General features: G+C 39.5%; 2 protein-coding genes across 4 annotated transcripts in view; one reads left to right on the forward strand and one right to left on the reverse strand.

The window, feature by feature from the left end:
- The window catches only part of usp13 (ubiquitin specific peptidase 13), a 45,032-nt gene extending 37,711 nt beyond the window's left edge, over positions 1-7,321 (forward strand). For all 3 annotated transcript variants that reach the window (XM_012877878.3, XM_012877879.3, XM_012877877.3), the window contains exons 19-21: positions 2,965-3,154; positions 3,500-3,584; positions 3,807-7,321. In XM_012877878.3, coding sequence (XP_012733332.2) covers positions 2,965-3,154; positions 3,500-3,584; positions 3,807-3,903 — 372 coding nt within the window. In that variant the 3' untranslated portion in view covers positions 3,904-7,321. The remainder of the gene's footprint in view (positions 1-2,964; positions 3,155-3,499; positions 3,585-3,806) is intronic.
- Positions 7,322-8,836: 1,515 nt separating this feature from the next.
- Positions 8,837-22,822, reverse strand: LOC118564243 (PEX5-related protein-like; the record flags this gene model as incomplete). The annotated part of the gene is given in 4 exon segments (XM_036141667.1): positions 8,837-15,219; positions 17,603-17,760; positions 22,627-22,692; positions 22,694-22,822. Coding segments are annotated over 4 exon segments (555 nt in total), but the record flags the coding sequence as incomplete, so codon positions are not given.
- Positions 22,823-23,099: the final 277 nt, after the last annotated feature.

The following is a 23,099-nucleotide window of genomic DNA, read 5'->3' on the forward strand; positions in this document are numbered from 1 at the left end:
TTTACTCATAAAAATCGGAAAAGTGTTGCCTGCATATCCATTTGTCAATACTTTGTAGAGCCACTTTTAACCCACGGCAATTACAGCTGCGAGACTTTTGAGGCATGACTACCAGCTTTGCACATCTCTGCGGTGTAATGCGATAAGTGAGTAATTTTGGCTGAACGCATGCAGAGCTGAGCCGCCTCAGCGTGGGCGGAGACGGCCGTCACGTCTGACCTGCTCAAAGAGGAGAAGTCTCGGGTAGATGGTCCTTCAGCTGCCTCTCGTACAGACTGTCAAAAGAAAGCGGAGACAGTCAGGCCCGAGCAAGACAAAGGATGTGGACTAAGAGCCACCTACACAGTGCGTTGAGTGTCTCTAACAAATGGAGGGCTAAAAGCAAAACTTCAAGGAAACTGGAGCTCAGGTTAAAGACGAGAAAAGCAGGAGGAGGGCAGGAAGTGAAGTGGCTTTTGAAAAGAGGGCAACGACCGAGCAAGGCGATGAAGAGCAGACTCTGTAAGCCATAAAAGGCTCTGGCTGCCCTACTTGTTCACTTTCCAAAGTTCAGGTTTATTCGGTCCTGCATGTCAGTGATTAAAGATGTCTGCTCCGCGGGGTGTTTACAAATAGTCCCAGCAACACACAAATGCCTCCTCCCCTCACCTCCGTGTAATACAGACCATCTGGTTGAGAAACGGCACATGTCTCAGGAACACATGGAAAAATCAGACGACTGGTTACAAAAAAAAAAAACAACAACAAAAAAACACTAATTGTGCAAAAAAAAAAGAAAAAGAAAAGGTTTTTACTTCTTTAATGAGTCGAAGAATGCACATCCTGCACATTTATTAGCTCCTCCAGCCTCGAAATGGCCTCCGATTCTCACGTTTCACGTTTCATATTTCAAACTGCCCCTCTCAGCAAAAAATAACCGAGCAGACGGCTGGCAGGAAGCAAAAATAGATACCGGGCTTTCTTGTGCATCATTAGTAAAGCCACAGTGCTCACTGGCAGCCACGCTGTTGCTGCTGCTGTGGTTGTTGAAGTGGCGGAAAAAACAAAGAATGCTTGTTCCTCCCGAAGGAGGGGAGGTGTGAATCGGAGAGGGGGACTCACCGCTGGTTTATTGTCAGACCGTATTTAGCATGAGGGATGTTTATCTGACCCCAATGACCTCTCCGAGGGATAAAAACAGATGCCATCAGCCACCCCCCCCCCCTCGCCTCCCCATACGTTCCCCAGACTCCCATTCTCCACCAGTCACACCTCTGCTCCGGATTCAAAACAAACGTCTTCAGGGAAGGTTTATCACAGCTGGAAGCCTCCTGCCTCTCCGGTGAAAGATTGCTAATTTCTCATGTTCGTCATGGGGCAAACAACACAGCAGCAACACTAGAACAGCAAACATTTCTAATCCTGTTATCAGTAGTATGTGCTAAGATTGCAGCGGTTTGTCAAAGTAATCACACTCCTTTGAATTTTTCCTAATTTCGTCACTTTACAGCCACAATTGTGGTATGTGTTTTAACTGATGTTTTATGTGCTAGGCTAACACTGTGTAAGAATAGTGACCGATGGTTTTCCCAGAGTGTGGCATTCATTTTTTTAACCTGCCTCTTTTACTCGAATAAACCTAAATAAAATCACGTGCAAGCAATTGTCAACCGAAGGTCCTTCAGAGTTTTTTTTTAGACAACATTAGGTAACCAACAGCACCATGAGGACCAAAGAACAACCAGACATGCCAAGGAGAAAGGTGTAGAGAAGTTGAAAGCAGGGTGAGGTTATAAAGCAAATGCAGAACGTTGAACATTTCACATCCTAACCTGCCATTTAAGCCCTTCATTTGACAATAGAGGACGGCGCTGTTGCAAACATTACTCTACAGAGCAGGGCAGAAGCAGACAGCGTTACCTCTGCAGCAGCTGCAGAGATTCGGAGCTCAGGTGCTGATTTCTTGCACAAGTCACTATCATATTACCTTGTGTGGAATGTTGTAAATATATATATATATATATATAACAATGTGTGTATTCTGGAACATGTAACAAAAGTAATTTCCCTCTTGGATTATTAAAGTATGTCTGATTCTGATAGGACAACTATTAGTTATCCACGCCACAAATCTGGCCTTTGTGAAAAAGTGTCGAGGAAAAAAAAGCCCCTGTTGAAAGAAACCTATAAAAAGTCCCATTAGCTGTATGAGACAAGATATGCAGGAGACACAGTAAAGATGTGGAAGAAGGTGCTCTTTCAAGGCGAGCCCAAAATAGGACCTTTTTTTTGTTGTGCTTGCAAAACGTTACATTTAGTGGAAATCTATCGCCCTCAAGACTCGATTCGAACAACGAATGATGGTGTGAGTGTGAATGTATTTCTTCACCAGGAAAAGGGAAACTCGTAACAGCTGTTGGGAAATGTGATGCCGATAAATACACAACAGTCCTGGAATGAAACCCTTTCTGTAGGACGACAACCCTAAACGTGCAGCCCAGAGCTACAGAGGACAAGTTTAGACCAGAGCATTTAGCTGGTTTAGAGTGGCCTAGTCAAAGTTCAGATCTAAATGCAGCTGTTGATCTGTGCCAGGATTTTGAAATTGATGTTCGGATACTGAAGCTTTTTTTGCAAGGGCATATCCGGTAGAAAATTGCACCAGAATACTTGCAACTGTAATTAAAGTGAAAGGCGCTTCTGCAAATTGCTGATTAAGGGTGCAAGCCACACTTTTCCAATGGTGATTTGTAAATAAGTAATAAACCCACACATTTTTTTTTCAACTTTACAATTATGTACTACTTTGTGCTGATCTATCACAAATGAAATCCTGGTTTTGTGACAAAATATGAAGAGTCTAAGTGGTGTTAATACTTCTCCAAACTACTGTTAATGTTTCTAGTGTCGCGTACATGTGGCAACCCTACATAATTATACTGCAAGAAATATCTTTTAGCTTGGCATCCTCTTGCAATCTTGCAGAACAACAACCTGGAACGAGCCCTCGACTGGATCTTCACCCATCCAGCGGAGGAGGAGAGCGACGCCCTCTCAGACATGGCGGACTCGCAGTCCAACGACAACACCTTTTCCAACCTCAACTCGCACAGCGACTCCACGCTGTCTCCAGACAGAGACATGTCAGGCCCCAGAGTCAAAGATGGACCAGGACGTAAGTGCTCCATGCTTACTGTGGCTGCCTCTGATCTTTTTTTAATCTGTTGTCTATCTGGGAAGTTACATAAGGTCATCAGACTTGGACTTTTTAAGCATCTTTGGCAACTATTCCTACAAGAAAAGAAGACTCGCCCAGATTGGACAGAGATTTTCTGCATTTTCGTGTAATGCAGTGTATATTTCCCCAAAAGCTTTGCGGCAAAGTGCTAAACAGGAGAGCCGAGCATGTAAAAGTAAAGCTGACATTAAAAACCCTCGAAATGCCTTTGCTTGTTTAAATTATGCAACAGTTCTGTGTTAGTTTGTCTCTCATCATGTTTGTGGCTTTTCTTCCCTTAAGGATATGAGCTGTTTGCCTTCATCAGCCACATGGGAGCCTCCACAATGTCTGGACATTATGTCTGTCACATCAAAAAAGAGGGAAGGTGAGTTGCAGCCTGTCGCAAATACATTAAGTCGTGAACTAAGTGGACAATATCCACACTTCTCCTTTAGCCACACAAGTGTGTTTCATCCCATTTGCTCTTGTTTCATTCATGGCACTAAAATGTGTTCAAAATTAGTTTATTTAAAATATAATTTTTAGATAAAAATAGAAACCTCGGAGCAGATTAGAATCCTTTTTCACACGTTGCCTCTTGATTCAGGTGGGTGATCTACAACGACCACAAGGTGTGTTTGTCAGAGAGGCCTCCAAAAGACTTGGGCTACATCTACTTTTACCGTCGCCTCTCGAGCAGTTAAAACCACTGCCTCCCTCCTTCCTGCGAATCTTTAAATAACTTCAGTCTTGTACCCAGAAAAACTGGCAGACACCTGAAACATCAGCCGCAGCGGAAACGATGGAAGAAACCTCACAGACCAGCTTCTTGCCTTATCGTCATCTCACACAGGAGTAACCAGGAATACTGGTCCTAAAAGGAAAGCGATGTGCTTTTTTTTGTGTGCGCATTTGTTGTGTTTATGCTTTAAATGTATATTTCATTGTTTATGTTGAGAGAGAGAAAGAGGAAAAGAGGGGAAAAATTGTGTAGGTACACAGGGACGCGTGCAATTTCTACTTTTCTGGAAACAAAATGATGCGACATATCAGATCAGGTTGTTCCTCCTCTCTGCCTTCAGCTGCTGTGCCGCACTTTCAGAGTGCTACATTTTATAAATGTGTGCTTAGATGGCAGCGCAACACTACCAGCCCAGAAATGCTCAGAACCTGCAACAAAAGAAACCTGATGGGTCTGTTGTCGATGGCTTACAATGAATGTTTTTCCTTGTGGGGTAACTTTGAATGCCAAGAAAATTCTTCCAAATGTAGGAAAGTGCCGGGAAGGTTGAAATAATAAATGTTACCTAGACTGTAAATATACGGTATTAGTTGCTGGATTACAGCTGAACACTGCCCCAGAGATGAGAGAACAATCTGTGTTTTTCACTTTGACAAAGACGTCTCCGCTTCTCTCTGCGCTGACTGACCTACCAAAACTTGATCCATTTGTTTTGCTAAAAGCACTTTCAAACAAACAAAAAAATGTGTTATATTCTGCATTTGATGCAGAAGAGGTGGAGTAACAAAAATATACAAGTGAATGTGATATCTTAAGTTAAATTATTACTTAAACCACATTAGTATTTAATGAATGCCCGATTGGAGCATGTAGAGGCTTATTTAAATGAATGCTAAATCAGTGCTGCACCTATAACTTGTACAAAAGTTTTTGGTCCTGAACTTTTTAAGCAGTTTTTTTGCTCAAATTGCAAATTATTTGCTTCCTTTGCAAATTTGAACTCAGCTGCACCTGCAGCAGTTTGGTTCCTTTATCACGCCGACAGATTCAGACTGTGACCCCAAAAAGGAAAAATTTATGTTTTCACTGACTTGTTAAAACTTTTTAGGACTCTTGTCGCATTGATACATTTGAACACTTGTCTGGAGCAACACGCACTGCAACTAAACTGGAGGTGAAGGCTGCACACTGATCTGTATCTGTATCTCCCCCGCTGCTTGTCCGTTGCCGAATGTAAAATTTAATGGTGCTCACTGCAAACCGAAACCTCATTTTCCACAAACCTACAGGAATAATTCAGCTGATTAGTCTTTAGAATCTAATTGGAATGTTTCCAATATGCAAGATGCATGGAGTTGTAGACTTTTACTGTTTGTTGCTGTCAAAATCATCTCAGAACTGGTGCTCAGATCATCTTTTAATTTTATAGTTTAGCTTGAACCAGTTAGTGGTAAATATACGGAGGTTTAAAAGAAAATTTGTTTGAAAACTGTTTAGTCATTTCAATGCGATCGAATAGAAAGGGATCAGACTGTACTGAGAACAGCTGGTTACCCCTCCCCCACTTGTTGCTGCACACTGCTCAGCTCTTCTACATTCAGCTGTGGTGTGAAAAAGAAAATAAAGTGCCCATTACTCTTATTAATCAACTAATGTCAGCTTGAAATACTTGAGAGACTCTAAAAGAGCAGAACAGCAAGAAGGCATAACATTTTGTGCCATAAGCACTTGGAAACTGAGTAAATTTAATTGTCCTTTGTTTCATAGTTCGCTATGCATCAAAAGGGCAGTAAAAATAAATAATTTAGCTATTAATCTATGTAATTTATGTTTGCAGCGGCAATTTATGTTCAAGAAAAGCAATTATATTGCATTATACATTATATCTTTGTTGTTTTTAAACACAATAAAACTGTGGTATTTTAACTCAAGGTTATTATACCGGCAGTACGTCATCTCGTACTGGCCCATGCCTATTTTTGCCCATAAGTTTGACTGGAATAGAAGCTGGTTTTGTTGGATGCATCTTAGCAAAAGACAATGCAATGTTACAAAGTGTTGGCCTTTTTATTGTCCATTGACATGCTGTGTGCAGTAACTCAGTGGTCTCTAAAGCTGGAGTCAAAAATCAGGAGGGGGGACGTCTTGAGATCCCGTTCAGAAGTAAAATCCAAAAATGATGGGAGATAAAAATGGATAAAGACTGTATATTGGGTGCTGATTGTCTTTATTTGACATGCTAGTGATGAATGGATACTCCACCAATAAACTGGTCACATGTCTTGGTTAGTTTTGGGGATCAGAAGCTGAAAGCTTTGGGAAAAACTACAGTGATGCACTTTCAGCATTTTTTCCCCCCAAAGATGACCTCTGTGGGTTATAAAGTTTATGTTGTCCTCCAAAAGTCAAGTCTGGCTATACATGTAATTCTGAACATATTGGTAGACACCAAACAACCAATGTTAAATTGGTGTTTTGTAAGAAATTTGTTTGACATAAAACAACCAAAACTGCTAGCTAGAATATGATGGAATGGCAACAAAAAAACAAAACGCTAAATGGGCAGTGGAGTTTTTCCTCTGATAATCCTCATTACAGATGAAACACTATTTGGACTAAGACTCAATTTACAGGATAAATCTCAATTTCCACTGTGCTCCTCTTTAACAACGCTGTGCCTAAACCTCTCTGGAAAAATCTTAACTCACAATCCGACCTCAGCCTCTCACTAAACTGCTGCTGTGTTTCTCGTCTATGCAGCAGGAAATATTGCTAAAAATCTCTATGCAAGTCCTGCCTTTCCGCTGCTCATCATCAGCTGAAGACTGATGAGGTTTTTGTCTCGCTCAGCTGTGGTCGGTTTATAATTGTGTCCTCACGTTCTGTGAAGTTTGTGCCACTTCTCTGTTTCTTGCGCCTGCCTGGTTATATATTTCTCTTTTGTTTTTGTTTTTTCCCCCTTATGTTGTTTTCAACTCTCCCTCTGCTCAGTCTGTTTTAGACTCCTTGTTCGATTTGTTACAAAAAACAGGTTTCACATTCAGCATGTGGGCGAAACGTCAACATGTAGTTGTTTTAGATTGTACAATGGTACATTTGCAGGTTTTATTCTTTTTATTTTTTTCCATTTACCTAAAACATGTTCTTCACTTGTTTTTTTTCTCTCTGCTGCGTTTTTTGCAAAAAGATTTGTGCCATTTCTGTAGTTTTCATTAGTTTTTTTTCTTTTTTTTGCTGATGGGGATTATTTTAAGGTGACTTTTGTAATGTAGCCGTTCATCCAAATATGGCTTCACAGTACGTTAACGCCGTACAGTATATCCAGTGGCACTGTTTACTTTATGATGTTTGGATAATTTAATAAACTCCACATTTGTTGACGCGTGGCTCATTTTCTTTTGAATCTGCAGTGTCACACGTGATGATTATTATTATTTTTTTTTCAAAGTTGTAAGACTAAAGTCAAGACAGCTTTACTTGTACGTACCTTTCATACAGCGGGTAATCCAATACATTAACATACTGAAATTAATAGCAGGCAGCAGATTCTCTGTTCCCTGTTTAAAAAACAAACAAAAAAAAACTTTATTCTGTTTGAGATGGTAGTGGGCTTAAATATACATTGGTAAAATAAACGGACTTGAGCTTTGTTGTTGAAACTCAGGCGTTAGACCATGAAGACGTCTAGGTTTTTTGCCTGCTCTCCCGTCATCTGCCCCATGCAGTGAAATTGGATTTGGGTTCCTGACGTCACAGGATTCCTGTTTGTTCTGCATTAAGCTGGAGGAAATTCTGACCTGGACACTCAAGGATGTTTTGGACACAGTGGCTCAGTGACTGTATTCAATCTTATTTATATAGTGCAAATTCATGAAACATGTCATCTTAAGGCACTTTGCAAAGTCAAATTCAAATTCAATCAGATTATACAGATTGGTCAAAAAATGTCCTATATAAGGAAACCTAGTTGATTGCATCAAAGTCCCGACAAGCAGCATTTACTCCTCATGAAGCGTGGAGCTACAGGGAGAGTCGTCTGCAATGTCCATGGCTTTGCAGCAATCCCTTATACTGAGCAAGCATGAAGCGACAGTGGAAAGAAAAACTCCCCATTAACGGGGAGGAAAAAACCTCCAGTAGAACCGGGCTCAGTGTGAACGGTCATCTGCCTCGACCGACTGGGGCTTAGAGAAGACTGTAGGGGACTATGATCAAGTGGTGGCATACAAATACATTTCTATGCCATCAGCACAGATATCGTAGGGAGATGCTGTAGCACTCCATATTCTGAACCAGCAGGATCATATAGATGTTGAATAAGAGTGGCCCGAGGAATAGAGCATTGAGGTACCCCAAAAGAAAGACACGTAAGCAGAGAATATATAACAATAGTTTATTTTAAAAGTTTACTTCCATACTTTTGTTTTAAAGGTGCTAATGCTTTATATGTGATTATACAAGTTGATTAATAATCAATATAGTGTGTGGTTCATTAAATGGGAGAACGTATAGAAAGTATATCATTTCTAGTTTCATTCATCAAAATATAGTTGTATTCATTCATGTGTGATGCTTCAATTAAATAAGACAAACTGTCTCTACACATGTCATGAAGGAAGGGAGAACCAGAAACGGCATGGATTACTAGCCTTCATGAGACCCGACCTATAAGCAGCTTTAAATGGTTTTGAAATGCATTAAAGTTAAGCAGCAACAAAGCCGGCATATATATTATTACATCCGTGAAGCACAAATTCTTTACAATTTTTGAGACATGAAATGTAATTGACCCTTAATAAAACATAGAATACAAGCAAGCAAAATGGGAAATTTAATAAAGATAAAGAATAAGGTATTCTTGGACCATAATTAAATATTTTTCTTCAGTTTATTGCTTTCAAATGTGTTTTCTTGACATCTTGACAATTTATTTTATCCCAGTTACATAGTCGTTTACAAACTTTTGCTCTTGATATGAACAGCATCATAAAATAGAGCTGTTTCAACATGTAACCTTAATTCAGATTACAGAACAAGCCCCAAATGATTATAGCTGTAAATGGAGCTGAAATCACAATTTCAAATAGTTCTAATAAATTGATTTGCATTTTTACTTCATATTTAGCACAACAATTTTGAATCCTTATACCCTTGTGCAAACTATTGCATATCTGCTTTGTTTTTCTCAAATGGTGGCTTTAAAACACTACTTTCTGCTCATCTGATACTGTAACTTGTAATTTTATCTGCAGCTAAACAAAGCTGCCAGAGAGTTGTTTTTTTATGGGTTAAAAGAATCTCTCACGATCATTGCAAAAAAGGGATGCCAACAACACCACACCTAGGCACTACTGCTGCAAACTCAATATAAATGGTACTCAAATGTTGCAGCAATGACGAGATAAGGTTAGTAATCTTACGCTACACCATGCAGAAGGGTTCAAGTGGCTCCAACAGCTTAACTGTAGGACTCAGTTTCTGATAAAATTCAGATAATTACTTTTGACCACTTAGGGGCACTCAATGACTGCATATAGCGCATTAGAACTCTCCTCCCCAGATGGACTAACAATCGATAAGGGTGGGGAAAAAAAAAACAGACATTGACATCACCGTAACAGCAACTTATATCCTTCATCCCAATATGCTCGCACTATACCAAATGGGGGCACATAATTAGCAACATGCAAAACTTATAGAAATGTAAAAAGTAGTTTTAGATATGCCAACAAACATGGCAGGATAAGAAAGAAACGGCGGCAAAAGTAGAGTTTCATAGGTCCGGGTGACTACGGCAACTACCAGCGTGTTAATAATTAGATGTATTTTAAAAATTTCAAGATAATAACCAACTGTGATCGCCGGTTGTATCAGGAAACTATAATTTAAGCCTAGATTTTTTTAATTTTTTTTTTTTTAATAAAATTACATGTTTTTTTCCTTATCCTCATTGTTTTGCTGGAGTCCTGCACATGTTGTCTTATATGCCACAAAGCAAACCTTGTGTTTAACAAACACTGAATATATAAATATTGTTTTAATGCTACGGTTGCAGTATATTGCAGAAATATTGAAAGGGAACTTCTTCATGTGCTTAAATTGTATATATATGTATTTATATTAGTGATAGCAAAAGTAAGCACTTGCATGCATTAAAATGAGAGTGTCATTCTGTGCCATAACAAACATGCTATCGGCCTTGTGATGTACCTCAGGAGCATGCGCTAAGCTACTTCAGTTCACCTGAGAAGGTAGTTAATCCTAAAAAAGTCTGGACTTTAAGCTGGCAGCTTAAAGTTGTCTTGTTTTTTTTTTTTTTTTCCATTTCAGCACATTTACAGATTTAAAAAAATTTAACACCCAAAACCACTGGTAAACTGAAACTGATTTAAAATTAACAAAATTACCAGACATCAAGTTTTCTACAGTTCTGTTGAAATGGAGGACAAACGGAAACAGGTTGTGTTTATAAAATAATTTTGAAGAACGTTTTTCTTTTCTAAAAGTAATTAAGAAGGTTATAACAACAAAGACACAGGATGAAGACGGACAGAGGCTTGTCTAGGACTGGACACTGTGCTCAACAAACACAACCCAGCGGACAGTAACAGCAGCGCGTACATGACATCTGACTTTTGTAAGTTTGCTTTCAGGAAATTTCCACCTGAGACGACCACTGGAGGATGTAATGGAGGATATCCATTGACATCTGTAATCATTTTTGATCATTTGTATGTGAGAGCTTAGAGCGAGAACATTTCTGGAGCCAGAATCTTTCGACCATCTCTAGAACAGAACGTTTTAAGAGAATTAACGTACTGAACTAAAGAAATGGTTTTGAACTAAATTTAATTTTAAAGGACTATGTTTCACTTTCTGCAGTCATTAAGGAGTTAATTAGCTCTAAATTGGCAGAACTGTTTTGTTTTAGAAGTAAGCTGCACTGGACTTTGCCAACAAAGCGCTGGGTAAATGTATCCCATGATCATTTCAATGAGTGAAGGAGGAAAGGCTATAACTAAAGCAACATTATAACATTTCAGGCAGCTGGGGGGAGTTTGTGAGAATAATTTAATTTGGGGTGATTTTGGATGCACAAAAAAATAGACAAATTTATGCAACGAAAAGAAAATGCATAATAGTAGTCGTTCAGCGCACCAGAAACTACTGATAATCTCATTTACTCCAGCAGTTTGTAGATAATCCTAATGTGCAGACAACCACGATAAGATCAAAACTACAATAAAACCAGACAACCTGCCATAGGAGCATTAACCTGTGGGGACAGTACTGTGCCCGTATTCACAAAGAGTCCTGAGACTAAAAGTAGCTCTTAGTCACATCATTTTAGGAAACATTTTAGAATTTCCCTTATTCTAAGATTTTTTTCTTAGAATTTTGCCTCGATGAAATAAAAGTGATTCACAAAGCATCTTAGGTCTTAAGTGAGCTCCTAAAGTGAAAAACAAAACGTTAGTATTGAGGAGGACCTTTAGCCAGTCTGTAAGCAGGGACAATGGCACAAACAGAGAGAGCTAACCAGTGGAGGAAATGAGCACATAAACTTCTTTAACATTGACACAATTATTAGTATGTAGGTAAGATAAACTTTATCATCCCTACAGGGGGAAATTCATTAGTTTCAGTGACCCGATGGGTTACAGGTGCAGCTCTAGTAACTTAATCATAGGAAAAATATTGAATAATCATGAATTAAAAATGGAGAAATTTACAAAATATACACATTAAAAAAGTGAGAAAATATTTTCTGTATTTCATTATGTCAGTAGCCTAAACGGTCATCTAGAAGTTCACTTGTGCGATCCCTTCCTCTTACTTTTGATTGCTGCAGTGCTTCTCACTGCTGCGTAAAAGCACCAAGATGCACAGAGAAAAAGATGTGTAGATCTGCGACAATACACTTCAATGTCATTGTATTTGCCCTGTGATCCAGGGACTAATTTACCTTTCAACACTCTATTCTCCGCCCAGAGCTGTATGGACAGAGGCGCTGCTGTCCAGTTTGTTTTTTTGCACCCTTTGTCTCCATTTTATGTCACTTTGCCAAATAGTAGCAGATAATCTCAGTAAAATGGTGACTATTTGGTTACAATCACTGGTGAGTGTTCATTAATATCAAATATATAAAGTAGTAAAATGACTGCTGAGTAAACATTGCATGAGGCAAATCAAAAATAACGAGGATGTAAATAAGGTGTGGTCACAGGCATTTTATTGCTGTGTGACAATTAATTTAATTTACTTTCATCATGTCACACATTTCATAATCCAGTCTAAATGGTTCATTCCTGTCTTTTGATTACTAGGAACAAAACTGTGTTTTTTCTTCTTGTCCTATAAACCAATCACAGGTCTTAAAAGACAGCATCACGCCTAGAAATGGGGTCAATCACACCTCCTGACTAAGATAAAAATGTCTGTAAATTCTTTACTCAGTTGCTCTCAGCAGCTTTCTGAATCACTCTTAATCTGAGACACCTAGGTAGGACTTTTTAGGCTAAGAAAGGAGCTCTCTGAGAGGACTCTGAGAATCTTTGTGAATACTGCCACTGGTTGATGGTGAAGTGGAATGACAACAATATACAATTTTCTTTTTTCCACAAATAAAAATTTAAAAGGTGATACATGCATTTGCAATAACTTTGTAAAGGTCTCAGATGTTCGTTAGAAAACATTAGTGAACAAACAGCATCATAAAAAATAGGTCTAGGATGAGGTGGAAAAGCTGAAAGCAGGGCAAGGTTAAAATAGGTAATGTCCTAAGCTTTAAACATCTTATGGAGAATTGTTCAATTAATCAACCAGATTGTGAACGAGTGTAACGCAGCTGGAAAACTACCAAGATATGGTAAGAGTGGTTTAAGTCATTTTCCTTAAAACCCACTATTCTGCATGTTTTTTTGGTGTTTCCTTACCACCACACACAAATGCATGTCAAAGTTTTCTGATTTTCTTTTTGGAAGAAAAAAAAGAAGGAAACTGTCTATCAGTTTTCTTCCACTTCCCAACTATGCATTTTTGTGTCACTGATTCATAACAATTCCAGTAAGATACGTTGAAGCTTGTGGTTGTAGAAACGTGACACGAACGAATACTTCTCCAAACAAAGAGAAAAGTGAGCTGGCATGTCAGAGGGAACGGTGATGAATTTTGTGTGTGCAGCTGCAGCCAAATATGCATGACTATGTCACAGATTCATAGTGTCAGTGCTGCACTTCAGCCGGTTTGTGTTTGTTCTCCCCCAGCCGCCTGATAAAACACTCCTTCTAACACAGAGTGTGTCATCCCAGCTGCAGCGTTTGGAAGATGAATGGTTCTGGTATTGGTCTCTGGTCCCCGCTGATAGCATTCATTCAAAACACAGAATCAACACTTCCCTTTGGTCCACTGAGGCAGACGGGGACAAACATGAAACATGACCTTTTGCATAGGAGCCGACAATAAAAAAAAACAAAAAAAAACGCTTTCTGCAGCGCACTCAGACGGTGGACACTGCTGATAAGTGAGCCATACTGTGCAGCAGATAATCTATCATTCACTCTGCCGCGTGGCAAGCTGCATGATGTTCAGCTCACACGCCAACTTTCAAAGTGGGTCCCAAAAGGAAGCTGACAGCTAAAAAAAAAAAGTTTATAAAAAATATTCTGAGGTGCTGCAAAAGTATTTATCGTAAGCAGGATCACCGGTGCTGTTTATATTTATTAGGATTTTATGAATAACGTGTATTTATTAATCATGTCTATTGCATATGCATATTAATGAGGTAAAAGCAAACAAACAAATGTGCGCAACCGTTTAAACAACCCTCTATAAATATTGAAATCATGAAAATGAGGGTAACTGATTTCATTAAACGAATGAGCTTGGCTGCCGGTGGAGGAGCAGCAAACATACAAACGACTGAATTAAGGAAATTCATCAAGCTGCTGTCTCGGGCCTTGGCTTGCAAATACAAATCTTTTTATCTAATGTTAATATGCTGTATCCAAATGAATACAGTCAGCATAAATAAAAAATTAGGCTTTTCTTTGTTGGGGCCTCGGAGAGGAGAGATATTTTTAGAAATATTACCATACCCCCCCCTCTGAGAAAAGTTCAAAACCACTGTTCAAATCAATATTACCCAGGCATGGTGTGCATTCTCCCAGCCAGTCAGCATAAAGGGAGCAAATATTACACAACAGCTGCATAAATATATAAACAGGCAAACGGAAATCAACAGATCAGAAATCTTACAAGTTCTGAGAACAGCACTTATGCTAGGAAATTTAAACCGGTCTGAAAATAGCTTGGATATATTTTAGTTCCTTGCTGCCATAAAAAATAGTGTAAATAAATAAGGTTGGACACATGCATCTTAGTAAGGCTTGACAACCTGGGTTGCACATTCTACTTGGATCGAGGAAGTCATCTAAAAGTGCAAAGGGAAAACTTCTATAAGTATGTTAATTTATCCATTTCTTGATTTTTTTTTTAATGCAGAGTAATAAGTCTCCATTGAGAGAGGATGAAGCCAGGAAGACAATATGGAGCTCCGGTTTACAGGGTGCAGCCTTTCTTGTTCGCTCGATGGATCCATCCGTCAGAGAAGAGGAGAGACGGTCCTGAGTCAACAGCTCATCCTCTCAAAACCTCATATTTTCTGCTGCAAATGGCTTGTGAGGGTTCCTCTGTGGGAGTCTTAAAGCTGGCTGTCACTCCTGGCTCACCTCTGTTCCACCGCATGAGTCAGTTTTTAATTGATGCATCCTCTAAGGCATTGCTCGAGCAATCTTTGCCCGTCCTTGTGCTCTTTAGGGAAATTGCAAATTGCAGCGCAAATTCCATCACTAAGCAGTCTATCCAAAACCTTGGAAGAACCGGCCCTCCACACTGCTCAAGAAGAAATTTAGGGCAAGAAAACATGACGGGGTTTGACCTTTTTTTAGTTCATTTTGATGTGCTGAAACTTGACACACATGGCTGTGTGCTGACTCAAACTTGTGCACTTTGGGCTTTTGGCCTCCTGGTAGAAATCAAAGAATAAGCGATGGAGCACGCTCCAACGGCTCCTCCTCAAATATCCAAGTTAAAGGCCCGCATCAGGAGATCCAGGTCGCCAATGTTTGCAGCCTGGAAGAGTTCGGGTTGGTCCATCATGGATAACGCTATCCTCAGAGCTGCCCAGATGTTGCCTGACATCACCTGATTGGACTGCTGGCCACTCTGGGTTTTCCTCTGGAGACTTAAAGCCGTCAGGAAGTTACTGGCCGCCTCTCTGCGGGAACAGGGTGTGCAGTTGTTACAGGTTAAACAGTCAGAGTTGCTGCAAGGGTTACACAAACTACTTTATCAAATTTTCTGAATATGCTATAAAGAAATGATTCTGCTGTTTAAACAGAATGGGACCTATAGCTTGTTATAGCAGTTCACCAACAAATCTTGGAGATTGGTTTTATGACTCACATCTGCACATTTTGTTGATATATATATATGGTACCTCGCAAAAAATACTTATTGCTTTTGAATTTTTCCACAATTTTCCACATTATAAAACCAAATTGTAATTTATTCTAAAGTTATCGCACAATTGCAAAGTGCAAGGAACATTTTGTGTGAGTAAAAACCTAAAGAAAATTAGCTCTGTACATCACCCCGAACACACCACCACTATGGTGTGTGGATGCTTTTATTTAGCAGGGCCAGAGAAGCTGGACAGCAAAAACAAAAAGAAGGAACGGTTTTGACCAGAGCATGTATTTGTATAGGCCTGGCCCGGGTAAATGTCATCACTAAATTCAAATAACAAAATAGGTGAAACACTCAAAAAAACACTTTTCTAACCTGGCAGAGCTGGATCTAGTTTTTATAGAAGGGTTGGTGAAATCACTCTCTAGATGTTTAAAGCTTCAAGAGACTTACTACAAAAGCTTTGCAGCTGTAACTGTAGCAGAGGGTGATTATATCATATAAAACAATGTTAAAGGACATTGAAGTCTTTAAGTGTGATTTGTCAAAAGTTCAAGGGGTATGAATAGTTTGGCAAGGCACTGTGCATATGGATTTACCAGCAATCTTTTGCTCAGACGGGATCATGGAGATAGCATAATCTATCTCCATGATCCTGTCTCACACATAATCAACATGTGAGTCTCTGGCTCTCCATTTGTATTTAATTTCGTTTGTCATTTTAAAACTATAATGTCTAACCCTAACTATGTCTGACCACTCTCCTTTCAACAATATTAACAGAAAAAATATGTTCAGATCTTAATGTGGATAAATGTCAAAAATTATTTTTAAATCAAATAACATGGATTACAATAGTATATTAATGGCATCAAAAAGTGAGAATGGCAAAATCATGTCTGGGCTCAGCCCTGCGGCTCAGCTCCGGCTTAAAAATTTGGCCATTTGCTGCTTTTGCAAATGCTGGGAAGGAATTGCATAGATTTGAACAACACATAATAAAAATGTCTAACTCAACCTCTGTGATAGTCTCACTCGTCAAAAGACTATGGCTCCTATATCGTTATCAATGGTTTAAACAGCCTCTCAACCTTTGCGGAGTGTTATTTGCGGCTTCAGACTATGAAGACAAATTGCTCTCGAAATGCTAAAGGTCACTGCTTCTCCTCACCAAGCTAAGCGCTCGGCTTGTTCTTTGCCATAATCCTACAATCATTTTGTTCAGCTACTCTCTGATTGCCCGGCTGCTATCAGTGCTGCTGGGAGGTTCATCATATTCCTAAATAAAATTAAAAAATGATAATCATCCTAAAGCTCATTAGCTATTTAATTACTGATTTCTGATAATGTTCTGAAGCCATAACATCTTTCACTTTCTGTGTTTATGGCAACAAAATCACTCAAAACCACCTCAGTTCCAACTATACAGGCCTATTTCATTCACTTATGTTGTTAACCTCATCTTAAGCGTATAAATCACTTCTTAAAAGACCTTCTTAAACCTAAACTGTGCTTAAATGAATATATTTTTCCACGTCCCAAAAAAAACATGTACTTTCTCCATGGGAGAATTTTGCTTTACAATTTTTCAAATTGCTTACAACAATAAGTCTAGTCAGCCTTGGGTTGAAAATAGAGTAATGATGGTTCCTCCAGCTGTATGGATAGCTGTCTGCTGTTATTGAGACCAGTTTAACATTTGCAGAGATGTAATGCCTGTCTATTGCTGGGATATCCAGGTAAATACACAGGGAGCGCTTAATGCTCTTCTGTTTGTGTTTGCAAGGTGGAATTTCTACTGTTTGTTGTCAATATCCTGTCAAACATTGTCAAAACATTATAATTTCATAATTAACATGGTACTAACGCTGTTATTCACAGACAAGTCTATCTGTAGATGATTGATAATTTGTGCTCCTCTATCTTGAAGGAAACTCACTCAGTGCTTTTACTGTTTCGTTACTGTTAATATTATCCCGTTTTCTACCAAGTAAAACAAATTTGTTAAAAATTTGACAGTTAAGCAATCTACATTGACCTACCACAGTAAAAGTTTAGTGTCATCTTGTGTCAGACAATTTTTTTTTTTTTTATCCAGGGCTTCTGATTTCAACTGCATATTGCATCTGGTCCACTGCATCAAACCAGGCCACATTTGTTTGTCGTCTCCCGTCCAGCTGCAGGTGACTCACCTGTGGGCCCCCAGGTTAATGCAGCTGATGCCCAGGTTGTAGCGGGACCTGATAAACCCCGGATGGAGCTCGAGGGCTCGCGTATAAGCCTCCACTGCCTCTTCACTCCGGTTCCCGTTGGCAAGTGTAGCGCCGAGGCGATTCCACAACAAATAGTCCTGTGATGGAGGAAGAGTGTTGGGGTGATTAAGAGGCAACACATGGTGACAATGATCTGTTTGAAATAAAAAAAAAAACGTTTTTCTAGGGTTATTTAACCCTATATAGGGTTATTTAATAAGGTAAATAATCTGTGTGGCTTGGTATTTGAAGTGTTATCAGAACAAATTAGCAAATTATAGCTGGTTTTCCTTAAGCACTTAACAAGAACAGCTTGTTTTGAACAACTACACATGCCTTTTTGGATATACAAGTCCGACAAGGTTAGTTTCATAAACGCTGAGTTACATCACGCTGGACGTCCTTGTCGCTGTTTCCCACCTGCAGGCGCACAGGCTCACACTGAGGTCAGTGGTCTGCTACAGTACCGAGGTCCTTCATCTCTGGCTAAGCCAAGCAGCAGGATATAATTATCCCCCTTTTGTTTTCAGAGCTGTTTTCTTCGGCAGGGGAGCAGAAATTAGCAAGTCAAATGTGGGAGACTGGATTTAACAGTGATGGTCATACCGGCCTGGGAAAGGGAAGGGAGGAGGACATATAGGCTGATCTGTCTGATGCAGAGAGAGCAAACCGTTTATAGATGCAGTAGAGGCTGCATTATTAATATTTGTATGTGTGTCTGCATTTTACCACAGGAAAGATCCATTTAGATGTATTTTTCGGGTTTGTGTACTACACTTTTTTTTTTTTTTACATTTTTGTTGTCTTCAGGTTCAGTTCTTCATGGTTCTTCAGAGTGAGAATATCAGGGTTTATTCTGACAATCAGGTTAAAGTCCAAGAGAGGAACCAGAAATGTGAGAGCATCAAAAAATCATCAGTTATTCATATGGATGCATACAAATACCTAAAGCTTTTATAATTTTAAGTTTGAATCTCTTGTCTACAACTATTTTCAAATATGTATATATTTCAGTGAATTTCTCTGCATCAAGACCATGCAGGCTTTCTTTCTGCAGGAGCCGAGATGAAAGCCTGATTGGTGGATCCATATTTGATCAGCACTTATGACAGGCTGTATTATTAATTGAATAAATATGATTATAACACTGCAGCATAACCTTATGAAAAACATGAAATCCATCCATCCTTCCATCCCTCCATCCATCCATCCATCCATCCATCCATCCATCCATCCATCCATCCATCCATCCATCCATCCATCCATCCATCCATCCATCCATCCATCCATCCATCCATCCATCCATCCATCCATCCAGCCATCCATCCATCTTTCCAGCTCATTCTGGGAAATCCTAAAGCATTCCCCCCAAATTAAGGTCCCTAGGAGGCATCATTTTAGCCAAGAAGAGAAAGTCCTTTCAGCCACTTGTATCAGCAATCTTGCTGTTTCCATAATGATTTCTTTCTTCAGACCATAGGTGATGGTAACGGCATAGACAGTCTACTAAAGCAAGCATATCTGTTTTTTGGGCTTCTGGGTAGCACCAACATCACTGCAGATAGAGTCTCAATCGTCTACCCATCTCCCACACCATCCTATTATTACCTGTGAACGCCTTTACCTGAAAGAAAGACTGGCTCCTCACCCGGAGGGAGCAGTCCACCCTTTTCTTGTTAAGAACCATCGCCTCAGAAATAGAGGAGCTGACTCTCATTCCGGCTACTTCACACTCAGCTTTGAACCGCTACGGTGCATGCTGGAGGTCATGGCTTGAAGATGTCAACAGAACTACATGACCTGAAGACCCCGAGGCTCTCAACCCGAGCATCTTCCTCTTCTCTCCTTCTCAGAATGTGGACCTAGCTCTTGCTTTGGTCGTATAGTACAGGGGGCAGATAACCCTTAGAAGCCTTAACGGTACTTATAGTCCGGACAACTAGACCCCCCTCAGCAATGCTGTGGGAGGATGTGATCTCAACTGAGCTGTGGATCTGTGCAACTCCTTCAGAGTTACCCCATGCCTCTTGACGGCTTCTCTGATGAATGTTCTCCTTGCCCAGCCTGTCAGTTTATTTGGACGACCATGTCTTGGTAGGTATGGCATCCTTCCTTTGTTGGATGATGGGCTCAACAGAGCTCTGTGAGATTTTACTGTGTTCCAACCAAACACTGCTTTAAACTTTACCAACAACTTTATCTATGACCTGTCGGCTATGTTCTTTGGTCTTCACGATGCTGTTTTCTCACAAACCTCTAAGGCCTTCAAAGAACAGCCATTTTTTGTATTAGATTAAACACATAAGTGGACTTTCTAAGACAATTGGCTGCCCTGGATTTTATTTAGAGGTTTCACAATTACCTTCAACTTTACCCCATAGAATCCAAAAAAAACACACTGATGTTTTTGGCTGGTGCATAAATGGAATATACTGTCTTCTTTTTTATTTAGTATCTAGATTCAAGACTAAGAAAGCAGAAATAAAATAAGTCTTTAACAGAGATGTTTACTCTCAAAGAAAACCAAGGTGTCCCATGTGTTCACCAACAGCAGCTTACAGTCAGCATCTCATGCCAAAATGATTCAGAGCCACCTCTGGCTCAGAGCCTAATTACTTTCAGCTGCAGAACTGTGGAAGCGGTAAAAATATGTGTTTACTGAATACGTACTAATTTACTCATCAACGGTGCATCAACTAAAAAACCTTCTCTACTCAGAAGACCCAAACAGGGCTATCAGTTTATATCAAGTTCTACAAAAGAAATCCCCCTATAAAACCACATGTTGTGTGTAAATGTGGTGCTTATGTAGATTTAATCCAATACAATGTTAAAAAAAAAAACTTTTTAACAGCTTTGCCAGTGTTTGTATCTCACTTTATACACTCAGTGGCTTGCTCCATCTGGAGCCGCTCTCTAAAGCTGCAGGCGATTTCATCTCCTTTTTTGCCAGCTAGATTTTACTGCTCACAGAGAGAGAGAGAGAAAAAATGTAAGAACTATTTTGGACAAACTGCTGAAGAAAGATATCAGAACCACACAGCAAGTACAAGGATGTCTATCTTCAGACGCTGCAGTATTTACCCTGGCTTCTTTAAATGCATCTCCACATTCAGCCAACAGCAGAACTTTGAGCTGCACTTAACCTTTAATTTATGAATTTCAATATAAAAAGTAAAATAAAGCATGGATAAAGATTTGTTTATAAAGTCAGCAACTGCTTACCAATGTGTTGTTTTAATTATTGTGAGCTGTATTTTTGTCCCCTTGTTAGACTTATGAATCTGGTTAACAGCAGAACAGCATCTGAATCAAAAATCAAGAAGCTTTATCGTCATTATGTGTTACCATAATCAATTATTTATTTATTTTAAAACAAGTTGCTTGCTCGGGCCAACCACATTACTTCCAGTGGGGCTTAGGCGAGCATATAGTCTTTGACAGCTAATGGACTAATTTTCATGTCCAAGAATCGGACGACAGTCTCCAATACTGTACCAAGAATTTAGTTACAGAAATGTGCTTGGATATCTAAACAGACAGTCCCTGAGAGATTCATTGTGCTAATACATATGTGCAGGTATAAATTATTTGATTTACATCAGATCAGAAACTTGTCTGTGTAACCAGTAGTGTGTTTGTCACATGTAACAGATTATGAACTGGGCTGATGGTTTGTTGACCTCCTCATCAGAGAGGCGATACGTTGTTACCAGCTTTGGGTAAAAGATCGTTTTTACGGTCCTGTTAGTTTTCGATTTAATCTTCCTGAATCATTTCCCTGGTGGAAGTGGGACAAAGAGTGCATTGCCTGGGTGGGTGGGATCTGTGGCAATACCTCTGGCCTTTTTTTGGACCTGTGCAGCATAGTCTAGGTCCTGTAGATGGCATCCCACAATCCCCTGTGCTGTCCTCACTACTAAATTCTTCCTCTCCTGCACTGTGCAGCTCCCATACCACACTGTTACGCTGAGACACAAAATGCTTTCCATTGTAGCTCTGCAGAAGTTTTTTAACAGCATAGTGGAAAGGCCGCTCTGTTTCAATTTCCTGAGAAAGAAAAGCCGCTGTTGGGCCTCCTTCTTCTTCACCAGGTGGTTAGAAGTGAGCTGTATTGAAACATACTATATGAAAAGAAATGCCAACACCAACACAGCAAACAGTGTGAAAACACTTTGTAGTTCCTTTTGGTAATTATTTTAAACACAACATGCATGTTGTGTTTAAAATAATAATCCCCAAATATTTCAATACTAGTACTTCTAATAGTATGTGTTGTACCCCAATACGTTTTATTCACATTGTCTAAACGAAAATTATAAAAAAAAACTCTTAGCATGAGAAATACAGTTAATTATATCAAACAGATTCAAAGAACGGTGTTGAAATACTGTCATAAAATATAAACGTGAATATGGCAAACTTCAAAAACTCAACACACCCCTGATAGGCCATATTTTTGTAATGGAAAAGACTATTAGACCGATATATATATATCACCTAGAATTGTTTTTCTCCTTTAATGGGGACATTTATCCTGCACAATGCAACTGAAAAACAAACAAATCTGTTAGATGGAAAGGTATCAAACATTAAAAAGCTTGCAACAACTTGTTCGCAATAATCACATGATAATTGCTGATGTGATGACACATTCGCAATTTCATTGTAACAAATGACCAAATATAAATTTTTATCAAAAGTATATATTATATATATATATCATATAATAGATTATATATTATATATTATATATTATATATTATATATGATATAGTATATTAAATAGTACATACATACATACATGTTCCAGCAGATGAAGGGACCAGTGTGCCCTTCTACGCCCATATATTTGCATCAGCAATGAACATTTTGAGAGTTCAAGCCCTGTTTAGTCTGCATATTTTCTAAAGTTGAGAGAGAGAGAGCGCAGAGAGAGAGAGAGACTTTGAGGGTTTTCCTACCTCGGGCCGCACTGACAGGGCCGTATTGAAAGCCTCCACAGCTTTGTTGAACTCTCCGCTGAGGTTGAGGTAGGTTGAAGAGCACCCCGAGGCCTGTCTGTAGATCTGGGTCGATGCTGTCCGAGTTGTTCTGAGCTGCTTCCAGGAAGAGCTCCTTGACCTCTGGCAGCAGTGAGCTGAGACCCGCACGAGCAGACACACATGGAGAGACCAGGATTAGTGTGATTTAAAGGCTGTGCTGAGTGAGCGCTCTGAAGTCTGTAGAGCTGCGCTGTACAATGTAGCAGCACGTAAACTCTCATTCATGGACCGCAGGAAAGTGATGCGAGGGTACGGAATAAGGCGGTGGAGAGAAAAAGAGAGTTGCTGAAATAGAAGTGGTGACGCATCAAAATTGTTATTGCTTTACATCAGGGGTGTCCAAAGTGTGGCCCGGGGCCATTCGTGGCCTCTGTGCTGATTTTGTGCGGCCC

This window comes from Fundulus heteroclitus, chromosome 9, assembly GCF_011125445.2.
Source record: "Fundulus heteroclitus isolate FHET01 chromosome 9, MU-UCD_Fhet_4.1, whole genome shotgun sequence".
NCBI lineage: Eukaryota > Metazoa > Chordata > Actinopteri > Cyprinodontiformes > Fundulidae > Fundulus > Fundulus heteroclitus.